The sequence below is a fragment of the Pelodiscus sinensis genome, chromosome 1, assembly GCF_049634645.1.
Source record: "Pelodiscus sinensis isolate JC-2024 chromosome 1, ASM4963464v1, whole genome shotgun sequence".
Classification (NCBI taxonomy): domain Eukaryota; kingdom Metazoa; phylum Chordata; order Testudines; family Trionychidae; genus Pelodiscus; species Pelodiscus sinensis.
This window is the reverse complement of record NC_134711.1, coordinates 190,516,335-190,536,355: the sequence shown is the minus strand read 5'-3', so window position 1 is coordinate 190,536,355 and position 20,021 is coordinate 190,516,335. Positions and strand designations below refer to the sequence as shown.

Sequence of the window (20,021 nt, the reverse complement as noted above, 5' to 3'; positions counted from 1 at the left end):
ATATATATAGTTTGTTTAGATAATTCAGTAGCTGATTGGCAGCAGTGTTGCAACACTTTACAGTTTTCCCTTCCACTCATCAAATGCCTTACTCATCTTCAATCATAGCTTGTCACTGCAGAATCTTATATTTTGTTTGGAAAGGAAGAAACTATTGCAAATAGTAACTTTGCAGTGAATACATTTGGACCCAGGAAAGTGAAAAGGTTGGCCTATTCACTCATTCTGAAACTAAGGATTTTGCTCTTTGTTGACAGATACAATAAAGGTGCAACCCTTTTTTTTTTTACTTGTCCATGCCCGGGAAACCCCAGAGTTATGGACCTTTATTAACCAAATGATTTTCTGGATTTGACCATGCACTGCAGATGCAATGCTGCATGGCGCCATGAGCAAGGTAACATGCTAGAATAGATCCAATGTCTGTCTTCATTTCCTGTTCTGCTGTGGTTTACAAACATTTACAAACTGCACCAAACCACAGAACTATATTGCAGAAGACAGGGACCAGAAAAGGAGACTTCACCGAGTGCAGTGATTATTTTTGAGCAAAACAAAAATTTCCACAGAATTTAATGCAGACATTTATTTTAATAGAACATTAGCATCCTGGCAAACTATGACTATAAAATGACAGACACCTTGCTTTCTGTTCATCTCTCTTCTCCCAACATCTTTGGGCTGTCCCGGTTCTTACAGCTCCCTGCTCCAGTGTGTGTTGAAAAGGGGCACTGGCTGCCTTATACTTGCCATTTTTCTTAGTATTGAGAGTCACATGTGGAACTGTGCAAATCATGACAGCTTAGGAGATCAGGCAACATCAGAATCCCATCTTCATTCTTTACTCTGTCTCCACTCTGACACAGCCCACAGTGGCACAAATTCTGAAGTCCTCAATCATTTTGAGCTGTGCATCAAGGAAAGGACTTGACCTCCTTCCACCAAAATACAATACAATTCTTTCTTGGTGGAAATGTGACAGGAGAGAGGAATTTATTTTTACATGTAACAATACATGGCTCATGTAGGTTTTAGTTAAAAATTGAAAGAAAAATATGGATGCCCATCATGTGAGTCTAGATAATCAGTCATAGGCCTGATCTTGCAAAGTTAACGTTGATGCTATTCACTTTAATAGGAGCAGGATTCGGACCTATGCATGCACTCACCCATCCATATACACATAAGAACTATTTGCCTGTTAGTGTGTCACCTTACCGGTGAATTATGTAGTGAAAGAAATAACTATATCTGCACATCCTAATTTGGGATCGAATATATAGGCTCTTTTTTAGCCCTTACTCTTTCTGTTGAAGTCAGTGACCTAAATCCTGAATCATTCATTTTTGCAACACTCTCTTGTGGGATTTAAGAACTGCCAAAACCAGGAGAGGTATTAGAAATACACATTAACATAAAGCACGTGCAGCGTTTACCTGTAACTGGTATCTATACTGTGAGTAGTCTCTGTCAGTTCTGTCAGTGCCATAAAGGAGGGAATTATTTTGCAGGCCTCCCACTTGGTCCATTCAAAGAGTCCAGGTTCTACCCTGATTTTAATCTTTCGCTCTAATTTAAGCCCTGCAATAAATAAAAGATTTTTAAAAAGGGAAAGTGCACTCAGAGCTTTAAACTTTGACTGTACATGGCACCTTCTTACTGGTAATAATTTTATTAACAAAATAAAAATATAATGTACAGCAAAGACCATGAAGCACAAATAATGTTGACTCCATCAAATCTCAGTCCTTTTAAACATGCTCCTCTACGTGCATAAACAATACTTTGTAAACTTCCGAAGCTAGCAGTCTGGAAGGGGTGAGGAGCAGAAGAAAGTATATTATATTCTTGCCAGAGCGACTGTTGGTATAAATTCTCGAACGATTATTTGTGGAGTGATACCACTGTGTTCTGTGGGGTCCAGAACAAAATGAAGACATGGACTTACTCTTCAGAGGTGTTACAGAGTAAGTAAGTATCAAGAAGAAAATTGTTTTAAGCTGTTTTTATATACCATGTAGCTCACTGGGCCTAACCTGATGAGTAAATCCAAACCCATGAACATAGTGCTAAAGAAAAATCTCTCTTTAAAGAGAGGCAGCCTGAGTTTTCCTCTATATTCTTAAAAGGCCATACTGACATATGAATTCCCAGCAGAAAATTAGTATCCCTTCCCAGTTCTGGAAACCCAGAGTCCTATCATTAATACTTTTTTAATTTAAAAGAATTTTTTTGGTGATCTATCATGCAGAATTCTTCATTTTTTAAACTAGTTTTGTTGACTGTAGGGTTGTTTTTTTTTTAAACAAACCCTCTTGTTAACAAAGGCAGCCTTCCAGGAGAAAGTCCCAGGTTTCTTTCCCCAGATAGCTGTCCCTCAGTGTAATGGAAACACTTGATTTCTGGACCAAAATCATTTATGGGAGAGATAACAATTTGAGTCTAGCCAATAAGTTAAATTCTACTGCATCTAATGCCTTTGTCTTATACAACATTAGATTCCATTTCAACTTTATTGAACATGATTCAATTGAATATTATTTTACTGTTATAGTGGGGAAACTTTATTTCTTCTTCACAGTGTCACCTAGTCCTTGCTCCTAGATAGAAATATCTGTCAGCACTGATTAAAGGCAGAAGTAAATATTCAAAATGCCATGCAGCATTTTAGCTTCATTTCTGTCATTGGCTTTAAAAAGGATTGACTCAGAAATGTCCAGTATATAGGGGTGCCGACAGCCTCCATGGGACCCTGGTCAAGGTGGGAGTGACCGCTCCATGCTCCTGGAAGGGGTGGGGCCTCAGGCAGAAGGGGTGGGGCCGAGGCAGACAGCCCTCCACTCCACCTGGAACACAGGGTGCACCCCCCGAATCCTCAAAGCCTCCTGGAGCATGCTGTGATGGTGACAGTTTAAAGGATCCGGGGCTCTGGCTGCTGTCACCATTGCCACAGTAGCAGCAACAGTGGCTAGGTGCTCCAGTCCTCTTTGAATCGTCAGGCGCCAGGGCAACTGCCTCTTTTGCTCCCGGCCCCCAGCGACAGGCCTGCCAATGGGGCAAAGAAACAATCATTTTGCTAACCTACCTTCTAGCAGGTGTTGAGCTGTCTGTATGCAGCGGAGTGCTGGGGAACTGTATACATAGCTAACTAACTCTTCTTTCTCCAGCAGAGCTTCTCCTGCAATACACGAGAGCTACTCTTTACAATCATTAGTACAACTACCAAATATTTCCCACAGATATTAGCTTGAACTTTACAATAAACTGACCTTGAATGAACTCATGTCCCTCATTAATTCACTTTCTACAAATATTCTGGTGAACAAGTCCACTAGCAGGAATATTTGTTGGAAGAGGAAATGTTAAGTAAATATTAGAAATACAGCCACAGAAAGTAAATTCTAAATTTGTAAATGGCACTCCGGTGCATTTATGGTAGACAGAGAAAGACAAGTGTCTGCACCACAACCCAATTTCTGAGAACGATGCTTATCAAAACTAGGAACTTAAACACATCCTGTGATAGGTGTATTCATTCTAACTAACCAGTACAGCCCAATTATCAATTGCTCACAATGGACAGCTCTCACACAACCTACAGATGAATAAACTGTATGTCCTGCCTCCCTTTTAGCCAGCCAGCAGAAATGCTACAGTTCACCGCTCTGGATTCAGACTAGAAGCCAAATGTTGTGGCATACTGCTCTGACCCTTTGCGGCCATAAGGTGGCAGGCTGGCTCTTGCACTACATGAGTAGCTGGCCCTGCTCCTCCCCCTGTTGCATAGCTCCCACATGAAAGTGCAAGCTCCGGTTCCTGCTATCCATAAAGGAACTCTTCCCATTTACACTGCCCAGAAGCATTCCTATGGTAAAGTCACAGTAATACCTAACTTACCTACAAGTCTAGACTGGAAAATACCACAGCATGATAAAGGAGGATCACATTCAAAAGGTTTGATGCCATCTTTTCGTTTTGGCAGGCTGACAGGGAAGTTCAGATCTGCTCTGTGATATTTTCCTAAAACAAAACAGAACCCTTCATCTCCATATATAAAGGCACGAGCAATACATATGTACACATTTTTGATATTCATGCACACACTAAAAATTCTGCATTTTAGGCTGCCATTTCTGAAAATCGGACTGTTAGTGTCTCTGTTGGTGAAAAAAGTGAGTGATTCCACTTTAGGGATACTGCACTTTGCATTCAACAAAGCAAACCAAGGAAATTGTTGATGCACTATGGCCCAGTCTCAATTGGTTCTGGGAAAGACGATAAGGGAGAAAACTTTCTGACAGAATGACACAGCTCTGAATTTCAGAATATCAGAGCACCAGAGAAAATATATGGCTGACACCTGCTCTTAAAACTCCCCAGAGACTTATATTCCCTTCAGAGCCGTGGAAACTTTTTTTTTTAACCATTGCCAAAGTTATAAAAAAAAGCAATGTTTTCATTAGCAAAAAGAAAAGGAAATAATGTACAAAATTCAAGGTCTGAAATCAGACATCTCGTCTGATTCCAACAGAATCCGGGAGATCACAAGCAAAACACAATTCCTCTCCCACCCTTGCCCCCAAATATATAGTTGTTTCATGTTGAAATCATGTTTTCAAGGCCAAACACCATTCAAACATGACTTGGCATCTAAGTCAGTGTTCACATCTTCTCATTTCTCCACAAAATCTCTTTGCTTTTGCTCCAGTTATTTGTGACTGGGTTTGATTAGCAAAGTATCATGATTTTGATCAACAATGTAAATTTGAAAAACTATGTCAACCAGCACAAAATAGGGAAATTTGGGCATTAATCAAATCTGTAAATTCCTAAAAATGCTGATGAAAAATTCACGTTTGGCATATCATCTTGAGACAAAAATGTAAAGTTTCACTCAGCTGTATTATGACTACTTAGGAAATATAGTGACATCATAAATCTCGAATACAGTAGAACCTCAGAGTTACAAACACTTTGCAAATGGAAGTTTTTAATAACTCTGAGATGTTCATAACTGAGCAAAACACTGTAGTTGTTCTTTCCAAAGTTTACAACTGAACATTGACTTAATACAGCTTTGACATTTTCTGTGCAGAAGAATAAGGCTGCTTTTAACCATCTTAATTTAAATGAACTAAGCACAGAAAGTTTCTTTAACTTGTCAAACCTTTTTTTAAAAACTTTATCTTTATTTTTAGTAGTTTATATTCAATAGAGTACTGTACTATATTTGCCTCTTTTTGTCTCTGCTGCTCCAAATGATCCGTGTGATTGACAAGTCAATTCATAACTCTGCTGTTCATAACTCTAAGGCTTTGTCTACACTTCTAAGTTTAAAGTGCTGCACTAGCAGAGCTTTAAGCAGTGTGATCATGACACTAGTTTTGAGAGAGCTTCTTCTCATGTAAGTGATTTACTTATGGTACTGGGAAAGCACTAACAGAACAGGGGGTTCAGCTCGTAGTACTGAAAACCTGATTACACTGGCGCTTCCAGTGCTATAACTTGCTGCAGTCAGTGTGGGGGTTTTTCACACCTTGAGCACAAAAGTTACAGTGCAGTAACTTGTCAGCATAGACAAACCATAAGGTTCTACAATAAAACTTTATATGACACTACTAAACTTGTAGGAAGGGCATTTCTAAATAGCTGCTTTCTTCAGCACTAAAGTTTGTCTGGTTTATAGACATCTACAAGTAGTAATTTAGACTTTACACATCAGTACTATCATGGTACAATATTTTCTTTTCAGTCTGGTATGCCAAGGGCCAATCCTCCCATGCTTTTACTTACCATCTGCAGTTACACATTGCTGGATCCAGGACTTCCCAAAAACCTGATCCACTCTTTCCCCATGGCGTATCACCAACAGGCTTCTTCTGAGAGCAACAGTCTGAGAAAGCTAGATGAAGTGAACCATTTACATTTAGAATTTTTTATTCATTTTATTGCAATGGCATCTAGAACCTGCAACTGAGATCTGGGTTCTACTGTGCAATAGGTTGTACACACATATTAAAGGACAGTCCTTTTCCTGAAAGGCATTTGAATAAACTAGACAGACAAAGGGTGGGAGAAAGGAAGTATTATTCCCACTTTACAAATGAGGTACTTAGACACAGAAATATAAGGCCTCGCTGTCCACAGCAATCAGTGGAAAGAGTACTATGGCTCTGATTAGGTGTTAAAACCACATTTATGGTAGAAAACAGGTGTTTTGACTAACATATGTTAAAATCTGAGCATAGACCAGGCAAGCTGGATGAGGAGAACTGGAATCCTTAGAAAAAGAACAGGTCTTGCATTCAAATTTTCCACTGTACACTGTGCATCTTATTCTCTCTCTGAAATTACAGGGTTTTTTGTTTTGTTTTGTTTTTGAGTCTGAGGGTGAAGCTACACTGAGACGGACCCAGCAGGGTCCGCACTGGCGGCCGGAAGAGAACCCCCCCCCTCGGCCGGAAAAGTGGCCACCGTGGGCGGCAAGCTCACCAGCGCGGCAGCACCGGGGTTCGGGCACCCGGCATTGCCGGCAGGGACTGGGAGCGGGAGGCGGGGCAGAGCGCAGGCGGCGGGGAAGCGGCCGGGTCTGCTGCCCTGGCTTACGCTCCAACGCGGGGCACAGGAGCACGTTGGTGCAGGCGCGGGGGCAGGGACGCCACGGGGGCGGGGCTCCCCGCACAGACGTCATCCCCCAGCGACCACAAAGGCCAGGGACGACCCGCCAGGAAGGAGGGAAGTGCGGCGGCAGGCGTCCTGGTGTCCAGGAACACCAAGCCCACGGCCCCCTGGGCAATGAGGAGAGACGGACTCGGCAGTTGGCGGCTTGCCTTGGGACGCGCCCGATGACTTCGGCGTGGCGAGTGACCCCAACCTTGCTCCACCACTGGGGCAAGTCAGCGGGGAGTGGAAGGAGCCCGAGGCGGGGCCCTTTTGGCGCCCGTGGGCGGACGAGTTGAGGGCAGCAGCCCCGTCCGCCATGGAGGGCGACAGCTGGTCGCCAAACTCCACTTAGGGCCTCGGGCTGGGACCCAGAGGTGAGGGAGGGCCCGGGTCCCCCACTCCCCTTACCCCTCCTCGCTACCTACAAGCAATTCCCCTGAAACCTTAAACCCACATGGCCAAGACCGCAGGAGGACATTGGTCCAAGGTCAGGCCCCGCGACGACACTGCAACCCCCTTCCTCAAGTCAGAGGAGGAGGAGGGGTCCGACGGAGGGGCCGCCGACCCCCCTCAGCCATTAGGGGCAGAGGGGTGATCGCCCCCTCACCCGGACGTCAACCCTAGAACCCCAGGTAGGGGTCGGAGAGACAAGCCCAGACGGTGGGTTCGCAGGGCCCCGCCCCTCCCCAGCCCTGCTCGGGAGTTGAAGGGGGAGGGAGCGAGGAGCTCGCACCCGCAAAAATTCCGTCACACACACCACAAGTGGAAGAGTGGTTGTAGCTCAACAAAACATACCCATGTAAGCTTTAATCTAGCTAGCACCAGGTGACCATAGCAGTGAAGATGTGTCAGTATGTACTCAGGGTCCCCGGTGGGCTTGTAGTCTGAGCTGAAATCTATGCCAATATGGCTATATAATGATTATTGCCCACGCTAGCAAGATTAAAACTAGCATAGGTGTGTGTACCCATGCTACAGTCACATCTCCATTTGCTTGATACACACACCCTTAGAAAGAACTATTAATAAACTGCAGCGGGAACACTGAGTCAGGGTTTTGCAGTCTTGCTTTTCTGTTTTGAGGGAACTTGAGTGTGGCAACTTCCATAGGGCCACTCAAAGTGAACATGTGAACCTCTGCAAGCAACATCCTGCAGGTCAAATTATGACTTCAACACAGAGCTGAGGTGGATGGGAGAAGGGAGGAGGAGCACAAAAGCAGTCGTGTCAAGATGGTATTGTACCTATGTAAGACATCTTATTTTCAGGGTGCTGAAAGGAACATTCTGAGGTCTGGTTTTGAGCTGGATATCCTCTACAGTCTGGCTACTAGCTACATTCTTTTGAGGATTCACATTTTAGAGAACCTTTGTTTCTAATGTGCAGGGTTCTTGCAAATTCCAGGCCTCCAACAGGTCACAAGAAAGGAGCTACTGGTAGAATGTACTAATGGTGTAATGCACAGAAATGCACTCAGGTCACATAAACATCAGAGCCTATGCACCCAAAGAAACCCAGTGTGTGGTGTTGTTTGCAAGGGGACAGCCCAAGTGGGAAGCTGAGATAGGCTCTTTTTGCATAAGAAACCCATGCACATGCCTTTTTGTGCAAGAGCTATTGCACAAAAAGGAGTTATTCCTCATGGGGAGAGGAATAACTCTACCAGCAAAAGCCCTCTGTTCTGTTGATTTACTGCAATTTTTTGTGTGTGCAAAAACGCGCTTGAGGTGTGGATGCTCCACCGGTTTTTGCGAAAAATGTTTGTTTTTGGGCAAAAACCTTGTAGTGTAGACATAGCCTCAGTTGCACTGGTGTTGAAATCAGTGGTGTAACACTGACATCAGACTGGTATGAGAAAAGAAATAGGCCCAACAGCTACTGTTAGTAACATCTTCACGTTGCATCCCAGGCTGTATCTCTGTAGTTGGACACAAGCTATGCTTAGGCTTATGAGATCTGCTTTACTCCTTGCCCATAAAGAAAGATGACATTTGAAAACTATGCATTTTTTATTTGTCTGGCTATTTTTTCTGGCAGACAAATCATTAAGAAATGTAAAAGCAATTTCTCTATAGAAAATATTGTGATGAAACTAAAGGGTGATATTAAAAATGTATTCGTATAAGCATGTTGCCTGCCTTGAGATTTATGCACCTGTCAAAAGCAAGAAATGAAGAATTATTACCTGGAAAGCAAGTGTTTTGGTTACACTCTTTGTCATCATTGGGTTATGGACTTCACCATTCAGTTTAAGACTAGGTTCATTTTCATTCTTGGAGAGTTGTCCTGAAGCTGGAGTGAAAGTGAATTCTCTGTAGGAAAAGTAGAAGCAACAACAGACAGACACACATAGAGAGGTGGAATTTTTAAGGTCTGATCTTGTATGCAGGGAAATTAAAGGCAAGATTTACATTCACTTCAGTGGGAGTAGAACCATAGAGTTTTGACATGCTTCTCAAAACTGTTAATGAAAAAGTCTCATCCCACAGTACTGATCTAAGGGACAGGCTGTTTCCAGATTGTGGTTAAGAAATAATGTTGCTCCTTTTGATCTGAGTGGCAGGTCACAGTTCGGGGCCCTGGAGATGTTCCAGTTGGAAGCAGAAATTGATGGAGTCTAATATTTTCAATTATGCAGTTTTGTTTGTACTAGGAATATACAAAGTCTTGCTTCTCAAAGAGCTTTGTGTGATGCAATCACCGGTCTATTTCAGCATAACACTCCTGTTCTAGCTCTGCCCAAAATTCTGGTAGTACTCAGAATGATGACATCCTGCATGACCCATGCTAAAGAGAAACTAAGTACCAAGTTTATCAAACTAAAAATAATACAAGGTTAACTATTTAAATATGTCTGCTCTTTTACTGTCGAGATGTTTTCACATCACTGACCCAAATTTATTTAATTCTCACCCAAACCTCTTTGGGATTTAAATATCCTGGGCTTCATTTGCATCTTCCTGGGAGCTGCCATTTTTAAATCCCCCTTAGTCCGAACTCCGTGCCCATGGCTACACACGGAACGGAGTAGGTAGTTCGAATTAGGATCTCTAATTTGAACTACCGTTACTCCTTGTTCCATGTGGAGCCGCGGACATGGAGTTCGGACTAAGGGGGATTTAAAAATGGCGGCGCCCAGGAAGATGCAAATGAAGCCCGGGATATTTAAATCCCGGGCTTCATTTGCATCCCCGGTTGCCCTCATTTTCCTACCTAGCTCGAACTAACGAGCTAGTGTAGACATACCCTCAATGTTCTAGGCCTTTGTAGAATCTTGTGGAACCTTCCAGACTTTCTGAGAACTACAAGTTCCTTGAACCTCCTAAAATGTTGTCAGCTATGATCTCTCAAATATATAAGGGGCAGGGTGTTGCCAGTAAATGTGTGAGATATAAGAAGAAAATGAAGTGAAATGAGAGCCCAGGTGCAATATTGCAAACCTTTTTTTACTGTGTAATTGTGAAAATATACTTGTGCATTAAGACCTGAAGAGTGTAAGTAGCAATTAATAAAGGACCTATTTAATGAAATATCAGAGACATCTATCAAACCCATATCTATGCAACAATATACAAATACTATTACTTCTTTTCTTAGAATAATAGAACTAGAAGGGACTTTGAGAGGTCATCAAGTCCAGTCCCCTGCCCTCACAGCAGGATCAAGCACCATCTGGATCATCCCTGATAGATGTCTGTCCAACCTGTTCTTAAATATCTCCAGTGATGCTACTAAAGAAATGGTGGAAAACTTAGGAGTCAAGCCTGTCTTCAAGGGAACTTGTATTCATCAGAAGAGACAGTTTGGTTACAAGGAAAGAGATGAAGTGATGGAAAACTTGGAAGAAAAAGTCAATAGGGAGGATTTTTTGGTCGCTAGTTGACAATTCTCAAATTGATAAAAGGTTCAGACAAATGAAGGTAGTTTATGTAGCTGCTGATGGGCAAGAAAACACCCCTGAAGAATTGTACAGACATTGAAATGTTGGGAATGTTCAGATATCAATGATTAAAGACTTCTGTGTTGAATTAGACAACATTCATCACTTTTTGCTACCTATGAAACACTCTCCATTCAGAGTTCTCCAGTTCATTCATGATGCAGAGTTAAAGGACACTTTTTCTAATGTGTAGATAGCTTGTGGATTCTGCTTGTGTTGCTGGTCACATTATGAGTGGTGAACATAACTCGTCAAAGATCAGGCTCATTAAAACCGTTATCTTTGTGCTACAATAGACGAGAGACTGACATCACTTGCTATTTTATTGCTTGAAAATGCCATAGGCTAATCTTTGGGTCTATCTGATGTGCTTCAGTTTGTAAGGGTCACAGTGAGAAAAGTAACCTTTTGAACTAAATGGCTAGGATCACATTCTAAGACTGCCACCTACTGTAACATAATTTAATCCTGGTCCACCCAGTGTTGGTGAACAGTTCAATTTCTTGTGTTACTACATTTCAGTTATTCTTAGAATTTAAAAAATTCTATAAGCTTAGTGGAAACAATTTTTTAAAAAACATTGGTTATATATGGCCTAAATCAATATAGATTTGCAGATTCTAACCTGTAAATTCATCATCTTATATGACTAGGATAAATCATACATGCAGATTGTGCATCCAAGTGGTGAAATGGGCTACAAAAACAAAAGTAAGATATTCAAAAGTTTAACAAATGGAGGGGGGATTGCCAAATATGCTCCTTGTCAGGGACACCATTTGGTCTAGCGCCAGTCCTGAGCACACCTATGTCACGATAGTGCCACAGTGCAGATGCTTCCTACAGTGTCAGATGCAGTTTTTCCATTGCCATAGAAACTCTACTTCCCCAAACGATAGGTAGGCCAATGGAAGCATCCAAACCAGGGATTAAGTTGGCATAGCAATGGTGCTCAGGGTTTCTCATACCTTTGAACTCTATAGGTATATTGACCTAAATATTAAATGTAGACGAAGCACCAGTCTCAACTTCCACAGGTACATTCTCAGATTCAAAAGGAAGGTGGGAGCATAGCCAAGGTGAAGTTCTCCTGCCCAGCCCGACCCAAATATGAAGCACTAGCATCTATGTCCAATATGAAAGAGATTTTGAAACAAGGATAGACCAAGACAGGGGCAGTCCGAACAGCCTTTTTCAACTCTGACAATGCTAAAGCTCACACTGCTGTCCACTGGAACCATTTCCTTGTTTTGCTATTTGTCGTTTGTCCTCATCACTCAGCAAGCAAACAGGGATCAGTTCTTTTTTCAGATGCTGGTTTTCAAAATAGATTTTAACCACTCCCTGTCTTTCCGGAGATGAAAAGCTACTGCATTGTGTAGCTGAGAGAATGGCTAGAGTAGGAGGCCAATTTGTTCATTGCAAAGAAACAGCCTACAAACCATTTGTCTCTTGGCACTGTATCTTTAAAGGGAGCAGCCACAGAGTGAATTTGTTAGACACTTTTTGTGGCACTGATTACACAGTTATTAGCCATCATCAAATCCAAGCCAAATATTAGCTCAGCCACTATTTCAAGCCACCCAGACTTCTAGCTCCAGTTTTAGTAGTCCAATCTTCCAACCCAGTTTCCCCAATTTTTGGATGGGTTTCATTGCCTTAGCCACTATCTCCATTTGCGACGAAGTAGGAGGTTCAGTTATGGATCACCTGTTCCCTAGCTTTTTTAACTACTTGTCTTTCTCTATTTTTGCCTCTGCCTCTCTGTTCCATTTATTCTCCCTCCTCTCATATGCAACACTCAGTAAGCCTGTCAAACAATTCTCAGCAAACCACCTCCATTCACTCCAAATTTCCTGGGCAGGTTCCCAAACCTCATTTGTCTTAGAGTGGGGGACACTTGAAAATTAGTTCTACTTACTTATGTCACGTGGAGGAACATAAGTTTGAACTAGTGCCCACTCCCCACCCCAGTGCAGACATTGCTAGGTCAATAGGAGAACTCTGTGAGGTAGATAAACTACATCAATGGGGAAAAAATCCTTCTGCCAATGTAGGAAGCAGCTACATTATGGTGCTCCAGCAGGGGTGGGCAAATACCAGACCACAGGCCAGATCTGGTCTACCAGGTTTAGTTCCTGGCGGGCCCCCATCACTATATTTACCTGCTCTGCCACAGGTAGTGGCAGTGGTGGCCTGCCAGGGACTAACCCTGGTGAACAGGGACACAGCTGCTATAATGTAGACATGGCCTATGTTGGGAGGCTTCTCTTTTACTCATCCTGACAGTGATGTTAAGAGATGAAGGTATTCACACCCAATCTCAAAGAAGTTTCTGGTTAATGCAGTCACCAGTACTTCTCAGCATAACAATAATAACATTGTAGCTTCCCCATGTCCAGCTCTATAATCTTATGAACCGGTACATGCATTTTAGATAAGAGTTTACACAAAAAGCTGCGAAACAGTCCTTGCAGAGGAGAGGAGTTGGGAAGGCAGCACATTCTGCCTCTTTAGAAGTCAATCAGAAAACTTCCACTGATTTCAGTACTAGATCAGGCTCTGTATAAGCTCACCCTAATATTCAGCCTAACATTGCAATTTTTCCCCCGGCAGGAATATGATAATGTGTCATCGAAGGAGATTTCAAAAGATGCAATTTTATGCTTTTTCTAATACTTGAAATCCCCAAAACATGTATATTTTAAAAAATTCTGCTCCCTTGAATAAATGGGCCAACAGACTATGCAATGATGTGATGATCTGGGACAGTGTTGCTTAAACTTTTTAAGATGGAGGAACACCAAACAATAATTTTTTTTATGAGGAACCCCAAGGACTTTTTGTTGAGCAAAAAAACCCCAAAAAACAAAAGAGGCCAGGGAAAAGCTATCAAAGAAAAAAAATTAATAAACAAATAAAAAAAATAGGGTCTGGGGAAAGTTATTGAGGGGGGAAAAAAGTTGCCTGTCCCTTTAAGGGTGGCAATTTTGAACTCTGTTGTTCTCCACGGCACACCTCCGACTGCCTCGCGACACACCAGTGTGCTACAGGACACAGTTTAAGAAACACTGATCTGGGAGGTCTGTATAGATTTTAAACTGTAGCCTCAGTACAAGGAACAAGTGTTGACAAAATCAGACTCACAAATTACAGTAAAGCCAGATCTGCTTCAAACTTTCCATTTGGCTCTTTTGTGATTCAGGCAACCACATGAGCAAAGGGTTTAGCAGAACCGCACTCTGGGCCTTCAGTGCGCAATCAAAGCGTCTACACAGCACAATACTGCATAGCAAGCTAGTGCACTGTAAATCCAAACCCGGGCTTGCTGAACAATAACTTGCCCTATAGACAAACCCTAAGATGGACACCTGAGGAATAAATTCAGAATTGTGCTTCAGAGGCACCCATCTAACACAAAATCTCCTTCTACTTCCTTCTTGCTCCTGGAGGGCAGTCATTTACTGCTGGTCTACACCAGCACCAAATTACTACAGTTCATGTCATAGAATCATAGAACCATAGAGCTGGAAAAGACCTCAGAAGGTCATCAAGTTCAGCCCCCTGCTTTAGGCAGGACTAATCCCAACTAAATCAACCCAGCCAGGGTTTTGTCAAGCTGAGACTTAAACACCTCTAGGGATAGAGACTCGACTACTTCCCTAGGTAACCCATTCCAGTGCTTCACTACTCTCCTAGTGAAATAGTTTTTCCTAATATCGAACCTGGACCTCTCCCACCACAACTTGAGACCATTGTTCCTTGTTATGCCATCTGTCACTACTAAGAACAGCCTTTCTCCAGCCTCTTTGGAACCTCTCTTCAGGAAGTTGAAGGCTGCTATCAAATCCGCCCTCACTCTTCACTTCTGCAGACTAAACAGACCCAACTCCCTCAGCCTCTCCTCATAGGTCATATGCTCCAACCCCCTAATCATTTTGGTTGCCCTCCGCTGAACCCTCTCCAATGCGTCCACATCCTTTTTGTAGTGGGGGATGGTCCAGAACTGGACACAATACTCCAGATATGGCCTCTAAAGAGCCGAATAAAGGGGAATAATGATATCTCTGGATCTGCTGGCAATGCTCCTCTTAATGTAACCTAATATGCCATTTGCCTTCTTGGCTACAAGGGCACACTGTTGACTCTTATCCAGCTTCTCATCCACTGTAACCCCCAGGTCCTTTTATGCAGAACTACTACTTAGCTGGTTGGTCCCCAGCCTGTAACAATGCTTGGGATTCTTCCGTCCCAAGTGCAGGACTCTACACCTGTCCTTGTTGAACCTCATCAGATTTCTTGTAGCCCAATCCTCCAATTTGTCTAAGTCACTCTGGACCCTATCTCTGCCCTCAAGAGTATCTACCTCTCTGCCTAGCTTAGTGTCATCTGCAAACCTGCTGAGGGTGCAATCCATCCCCTCATCCAGGTCATTAAAAAAGATATTGAACAAAACCGGTCCTAGAACCGAACCTTGGGGCACTCTGCTAGAAACTGACCACCATCCTGACATCGTGCCGTTGATCACTACCTGCTGGGCCTGGCCTTCTAGCCAGCTTTCGATCTATCTTATCGTTCATTTATCCAATCCACATTCCCTTAACTTGCTGTCAAGAATATTGTGGGAGACCCTATCAAAAGCCTTGCTAAAGTCAAGGTATATCACATCCACTGACGTTTCCATTTCCACAGAGCCAGTTACCTCATCATAGAAGCTAATCAGATTGGTCAGGCACGACTTGCCCTTTGTGAATCCATGCTGACTATTCCTGATCACTTTCTTCTCTTCCAAGTGCCTCAAAATAGATTCCTTAAGGATCCCTTCCATGATTTTTCCAGGAACCGAGGTAAGACTGACCGGCCTATAGTTCCCTGGATCGTCCTTCTTCCTTTTTTTGAAGATGGGCACTACATTTGCCTTTTTCCAATCATTCGGGATCTCTCCTGATCTCTATGATTTTTCAAAGATAATGGCCAAAGGCTCCTCAATGACATTTACCAACTCCCTCAGTACCCTTGGATGCATTACGTCCGGACCCATGGATGTGTGTATGTTTAGCTTTTCTAAATAGTTCCTAACCTGTTCTTTACCCACCAAGGGCTATCCATCTTCATCCCATCTTGTGTCACTTAGCGCATTAGTCCGAGAGCCGACCTTGTCCATGAATACAGAGGCAAAGAAAGCATTGAGTACTTCAGCTTTCCCCACATCGTCTGTCACTAGGGGTACGTCTACACTACCCCGCTAGTTTGACCTAGCGGGGTAATGTAGGCATACCGCACTTGCAAATGAAGCCCGGGATTTGAATTTCCCGGGCTTCATTTGCATAAGCCGGGCGCCGCCATTTTTAAATCCCGGCTGGTTCGAACCCCGTGCCGCGCGGCTACGCGCGGCACGAACTAGGTAGTTCGGACTAGGCTTCCTAGTTCGAACTACCATTACTCCTCATTCCACGAGGAGTAACGGTAGTTCGAACTAGGAAGCCTAGTCCGAACTACCTAGTTCGTGCCGCGTGTAGCCGCGCGGCATGGGGTTCGAACCAGCCGGGATTTAACAATGGCGGCGCCCGGCTTATGCAAATGAAGCCTGGGAAATTCAAATCCTGGGCTTCATTTGCAAGTGCGGTATGCCTACATTACCCCGCTAGTTCGAACTAGCGGGGTAGTGTAGACATACCCTCAGTTACCTCCTTCATCCAGTAGGGGCCGCACACCCTCTCTGATCACCTTCTTCTTGTTAACATGCCTGTAGAAACCTTTCTTGTTATCCTTACATCCTTTGCCAGTCGCAATTCCAATGTCCCCCACATGCTACTTGTCCACTGAGTGAAGAGTGATGGAGCTAAAGCTTCATCTCTCTCCCCCACCACTCCTTGGTGGGACAAGTAGGTGAGTACACATGCTTTTCCTATACAGTCCAATCTAAGGACTGTGTAGCTCCAGGCAGAACATAAATAAGGTCTTAGTCCAAGGGTATGGTTCCTGTGCCAAATTATTTTATACACTTACCATACCATGCTGTTTTTTACCTAGGAACAATCCTAAATAATATTAAATGCATATTAAGTTATGGTAAGGAGAGCATGTAAACCCTCTGAAATGTGTCAAACAGGAAATAATACAGTTAGCTCCCTCCCTTCAAGGATAAAGCAAGGACTGTTTTGCAGCTTTTTGTGTAAACTGTTATCTAAAATACCATCTGCAGAGCTTGCACCTACAGAGCAAAGTGCAGCACAGACACAGCTGCCTTTGAAATGAGGTAAAATCATCAAGATTATGGTGGCACCTATGTGGGAAGGCAGCCTCTACATTTCCTCATTTCTAATTATCACTGTAATCTCTCTAACAATGAAAAACAAGAGGAAAGAAGATGCCAATCAGTAATGCAAAATATTTTCTTCTAAAATTAATTCTGATTTTTAAGTTATACAGGAACCAAAAAGCCTCTGCAGCCACATGACTTTTATTGTAATGTATCTAAGCAGTCTAAAAACAACTCACACCAAAATTTGATATGAAAAATGTTCCTGGGTTCAAGCTTTGAATGACAAATGGCAGTGTAAAGTGACTACACCTGAGTAATAATCATTTATGTCTAATGCACAAATTCGTCTCTAAACTCTGGAAATAACTCATGAACTCTCAAATCAATAGGACAGGCACTTTTATCCTGTGACACTGATGCAGGGGAATAAACTGGTGAGTAAATGCAACACAGAGCATGGAAGTGGGAGACACTCCAGTTGCAGTCCCCTGCCTTGAAGTCCATGGATACCCTTGTGCAAAAACTGGAGACCCTGCAGTTTGAAAGACAATACCATGGCAGCTGGAGGGCACAGATGTAGAATCATAGAACACTAGAACTGGAAGGCACCTTGACAGGTCATCAAGTCCAGTCCCCTGCCCTGATGGCAGGACCAAGCACCATCTAGATCATTCCTAATAGATGTCTGTCCAAACTGCTCTTAAATATCTCCAGAGATGGAGATTCCACATCTTGCTAGGCAATTTATTCCAGTGTGTAACCACCCTGACAGGAAGTTTTTCCTAATGTCCAACCTAAACCTCCCTTGCTGTAGTTTAAGCCCATTGCTTCTTGTCCTATCCTCAGAGGCCAAGGAGAACAATTTTTCTCCCTCCTCCTTGTAACACCTTTTTAGATACTTGAAAACTGCTATCATGTCTCCTCTTAGTCTTCTCTTTTCTAAGCTAAACAAACCCACTTCTTTCAGTCTTCCCTCATAGCTCAGGTTTTCTAGCCTTTTAATCATTTTTGCTGCTTTTCTCTGGACCTTCTTCAATTTTTCCACATTTTTCTAGAAATGTGGTGCCCAGAACGGGACACAATACTCCAACTGGGACCTAACCAGTGCAGAGTAGTGTGGAAGAATGTCTTCTCGTGTCTTGCTCACAAACTCCTGTTAATGCATCCTAGAATCATGTTTGCTTTTTTTGCAACAGCGTCACACTGTTGACTCATATTTAGCCTGTGGTCCACTATGACCCCTAAATCCCATTTCTGTAATACTCCTTCCTAGACGGTCACTTCTCATTCTGTAGGTGTGAAACTGATTGTTCCTTCCTAAGTGGAGTACTTTGCATTTGTCCTTATTAAACTTCCCATTCTGTTTACCTCAGACCACTTCTCTAGTTTGTCCAGATAGTTTTGAACTATGATCCTATCCTCCAAAGCACTTGCAACTCCTCTCAGCTTGGTATCATATGCAAACTTAATGAGCGTACTCTCTATACCATCATCTAAATCATTGATGAAGATATTGAACAGAACCGGTCCCAAAACAGATCTCTTTAGAACCCCACTTATTATACCCTTCCAGCATAATTGTGAACCAGTAATAACTACTCTCTGAGAATGGTTATCCAGCCAGTTATGCACCCACTTTATACTAGCCCCATCTAGGTTGTATTTGCTTTGATTATTGATAAGAAGGTTATGCGAGACTGTAAGAAATGCTGTATTAAAGTCTAGATATACCATGTCCACTGCTTCTCCCCTATTCACAAGACTATCAAAGAAAACTATCAGATTGGTTTGACATGATTTCTTCTTTACATATCCATGCCGACTGTTATCTATCATCTTTCTTTGTCTTCCAGATGCTTGCGGATGAATTCCTTAATTACTTGCTTCATTATGTTCCCTGGCAAAGAAGTTGAACTGACTGGTCTGTAGTTTCCTGGGTTGTTTTTATTTCCCTTTTTATAGATGGGACCTATATTTGTCCTTTTCCAGTCTTCTAGAATCTCTCCCAACTTCCATTACTTTTCAAAGATGATAGAGGAGGTATCTGAGCCTTTAGTTATCAGCTCCTTGAGTATTCTAGGATGCATTTCATCAGACCCTGATGACATGAAGATATCTTAATTTTCTAAGTAATTTTTAACTTCTTCTTTTTTTATTTTGACTTCTGAACCTATCCCATTTCCTCTAGCAATCAGTATGTTAGGCATCCCTTCATCATCAAACTTCTTGGTGAAAACCAAAACAAAGAAGTCATTAAGCATCTCTGTTATTTCCACATTTTCTATTAGTGTTTCTCCCTTTTCATTGAGCAATGGACCTAGCTTGTCCTTGCTCTTCCTCTTGTTTCTAATATATCTGTAGAATGTTTTCTTGTTACCCTTTCTAGATTGGGTTCCTTTTGCTCTCTCACATTTCTAATTTTGCCCCCACATACTTTGTCCTAGTTTTCACTTTTTATATGACACCTGACACCTTTTTTATTTTTAGATCATTCAGGAACTCCTGGTTAAGCCAGGATGGTCTATTATTGCTGTCCTTCCTACCTTTTCCACACAGTTGAATAGTGTGCTTTTGCACCCTTAAAAAAAACGTTGAAAAACTGCCATCTGTCTTCAGTTGTTTTTGCTCTTAGTCTTGCTTCCCATAGAACCTTACCTACCAGCTCCTAGAGTTTACTAAAGTCTGTCTTCTTGGAATCCATTATCTTTATTTTGCTTTTCTCCCTTCTATCATTCCTTAGAATCATGGACTTTATGATTTCATTATCATCTTCACCCAAACTGCCTTCCACTTTCAAATTCTCAACCAGTTCCTCTCTGTATTTGTAAAAATCAAATCTAGAACAGCTTCCCCCCTACTAGCTTTTTCAACCTTCTGAAATAAAAATGTTTCAGATGCATTTCAAGAACTTGTTGGATAATCTGTGCTTTGTTGCGTTATTTTCCCAACAGATGTTTGGATAGTTGAAGTCCCCCATTACCACCAAAACTTGTGCTTTGGATGATTTTGTTAGTTGTTTAAAAATAGCCTCATCCACCTCTTCTGTCTGGCTAGGTGGTCTGTAGTAGACCCCCTCGAATGACATCTCCCTCGTTTTTACTTTTAACCTAACCAAGAGTCTGTCTCCTATGTCCATCGTCACCTCAGTCCAAG

General features: G+C 42.5%; 1 protein-coding gene across 1 annotated transcript in view; it reads right to left on the bottom strand.

Annotated features, from left to right (window-relative positions):
* The window catches only part of UBASH3A (ubiquitin associated and SH3 domain containing A), a 43,019-nt gene that overhangs the window by 5,428 nt on the left and 17,570 nt on the right, over nucleotides 1-20,021 (bottom strand). Inside the window, exons 7-11 of the mRNA XM_075912231.1 lie at nucleotides 8,849-8,975; nucleotides 5,794-5,902; nucleotides 3,898-4,020; nucleotides 3,086-3,178; nucleotides 1,437-1,581 (exon numbers count right to left, since the gene is read on the bottom strand). Coding sequence (XP_075768346.1) covers nucleotides 1,437-1,581; nucleotides 3,086-3,178; nucleotides 3,898-4,020; nucleotides 5,794-5,902; nucleotides 8,849-8,975 — 597 coding nt within the window. The remainder of the gene's footprint in view (nucleotides 1-1,436; nucleotides 1,582-3,085; nucleotides 3,179-3,897; nucleotides 4,021-5,793; nucleotides 5,903-8,848; nucleotides 8,976-20,021) is intronic.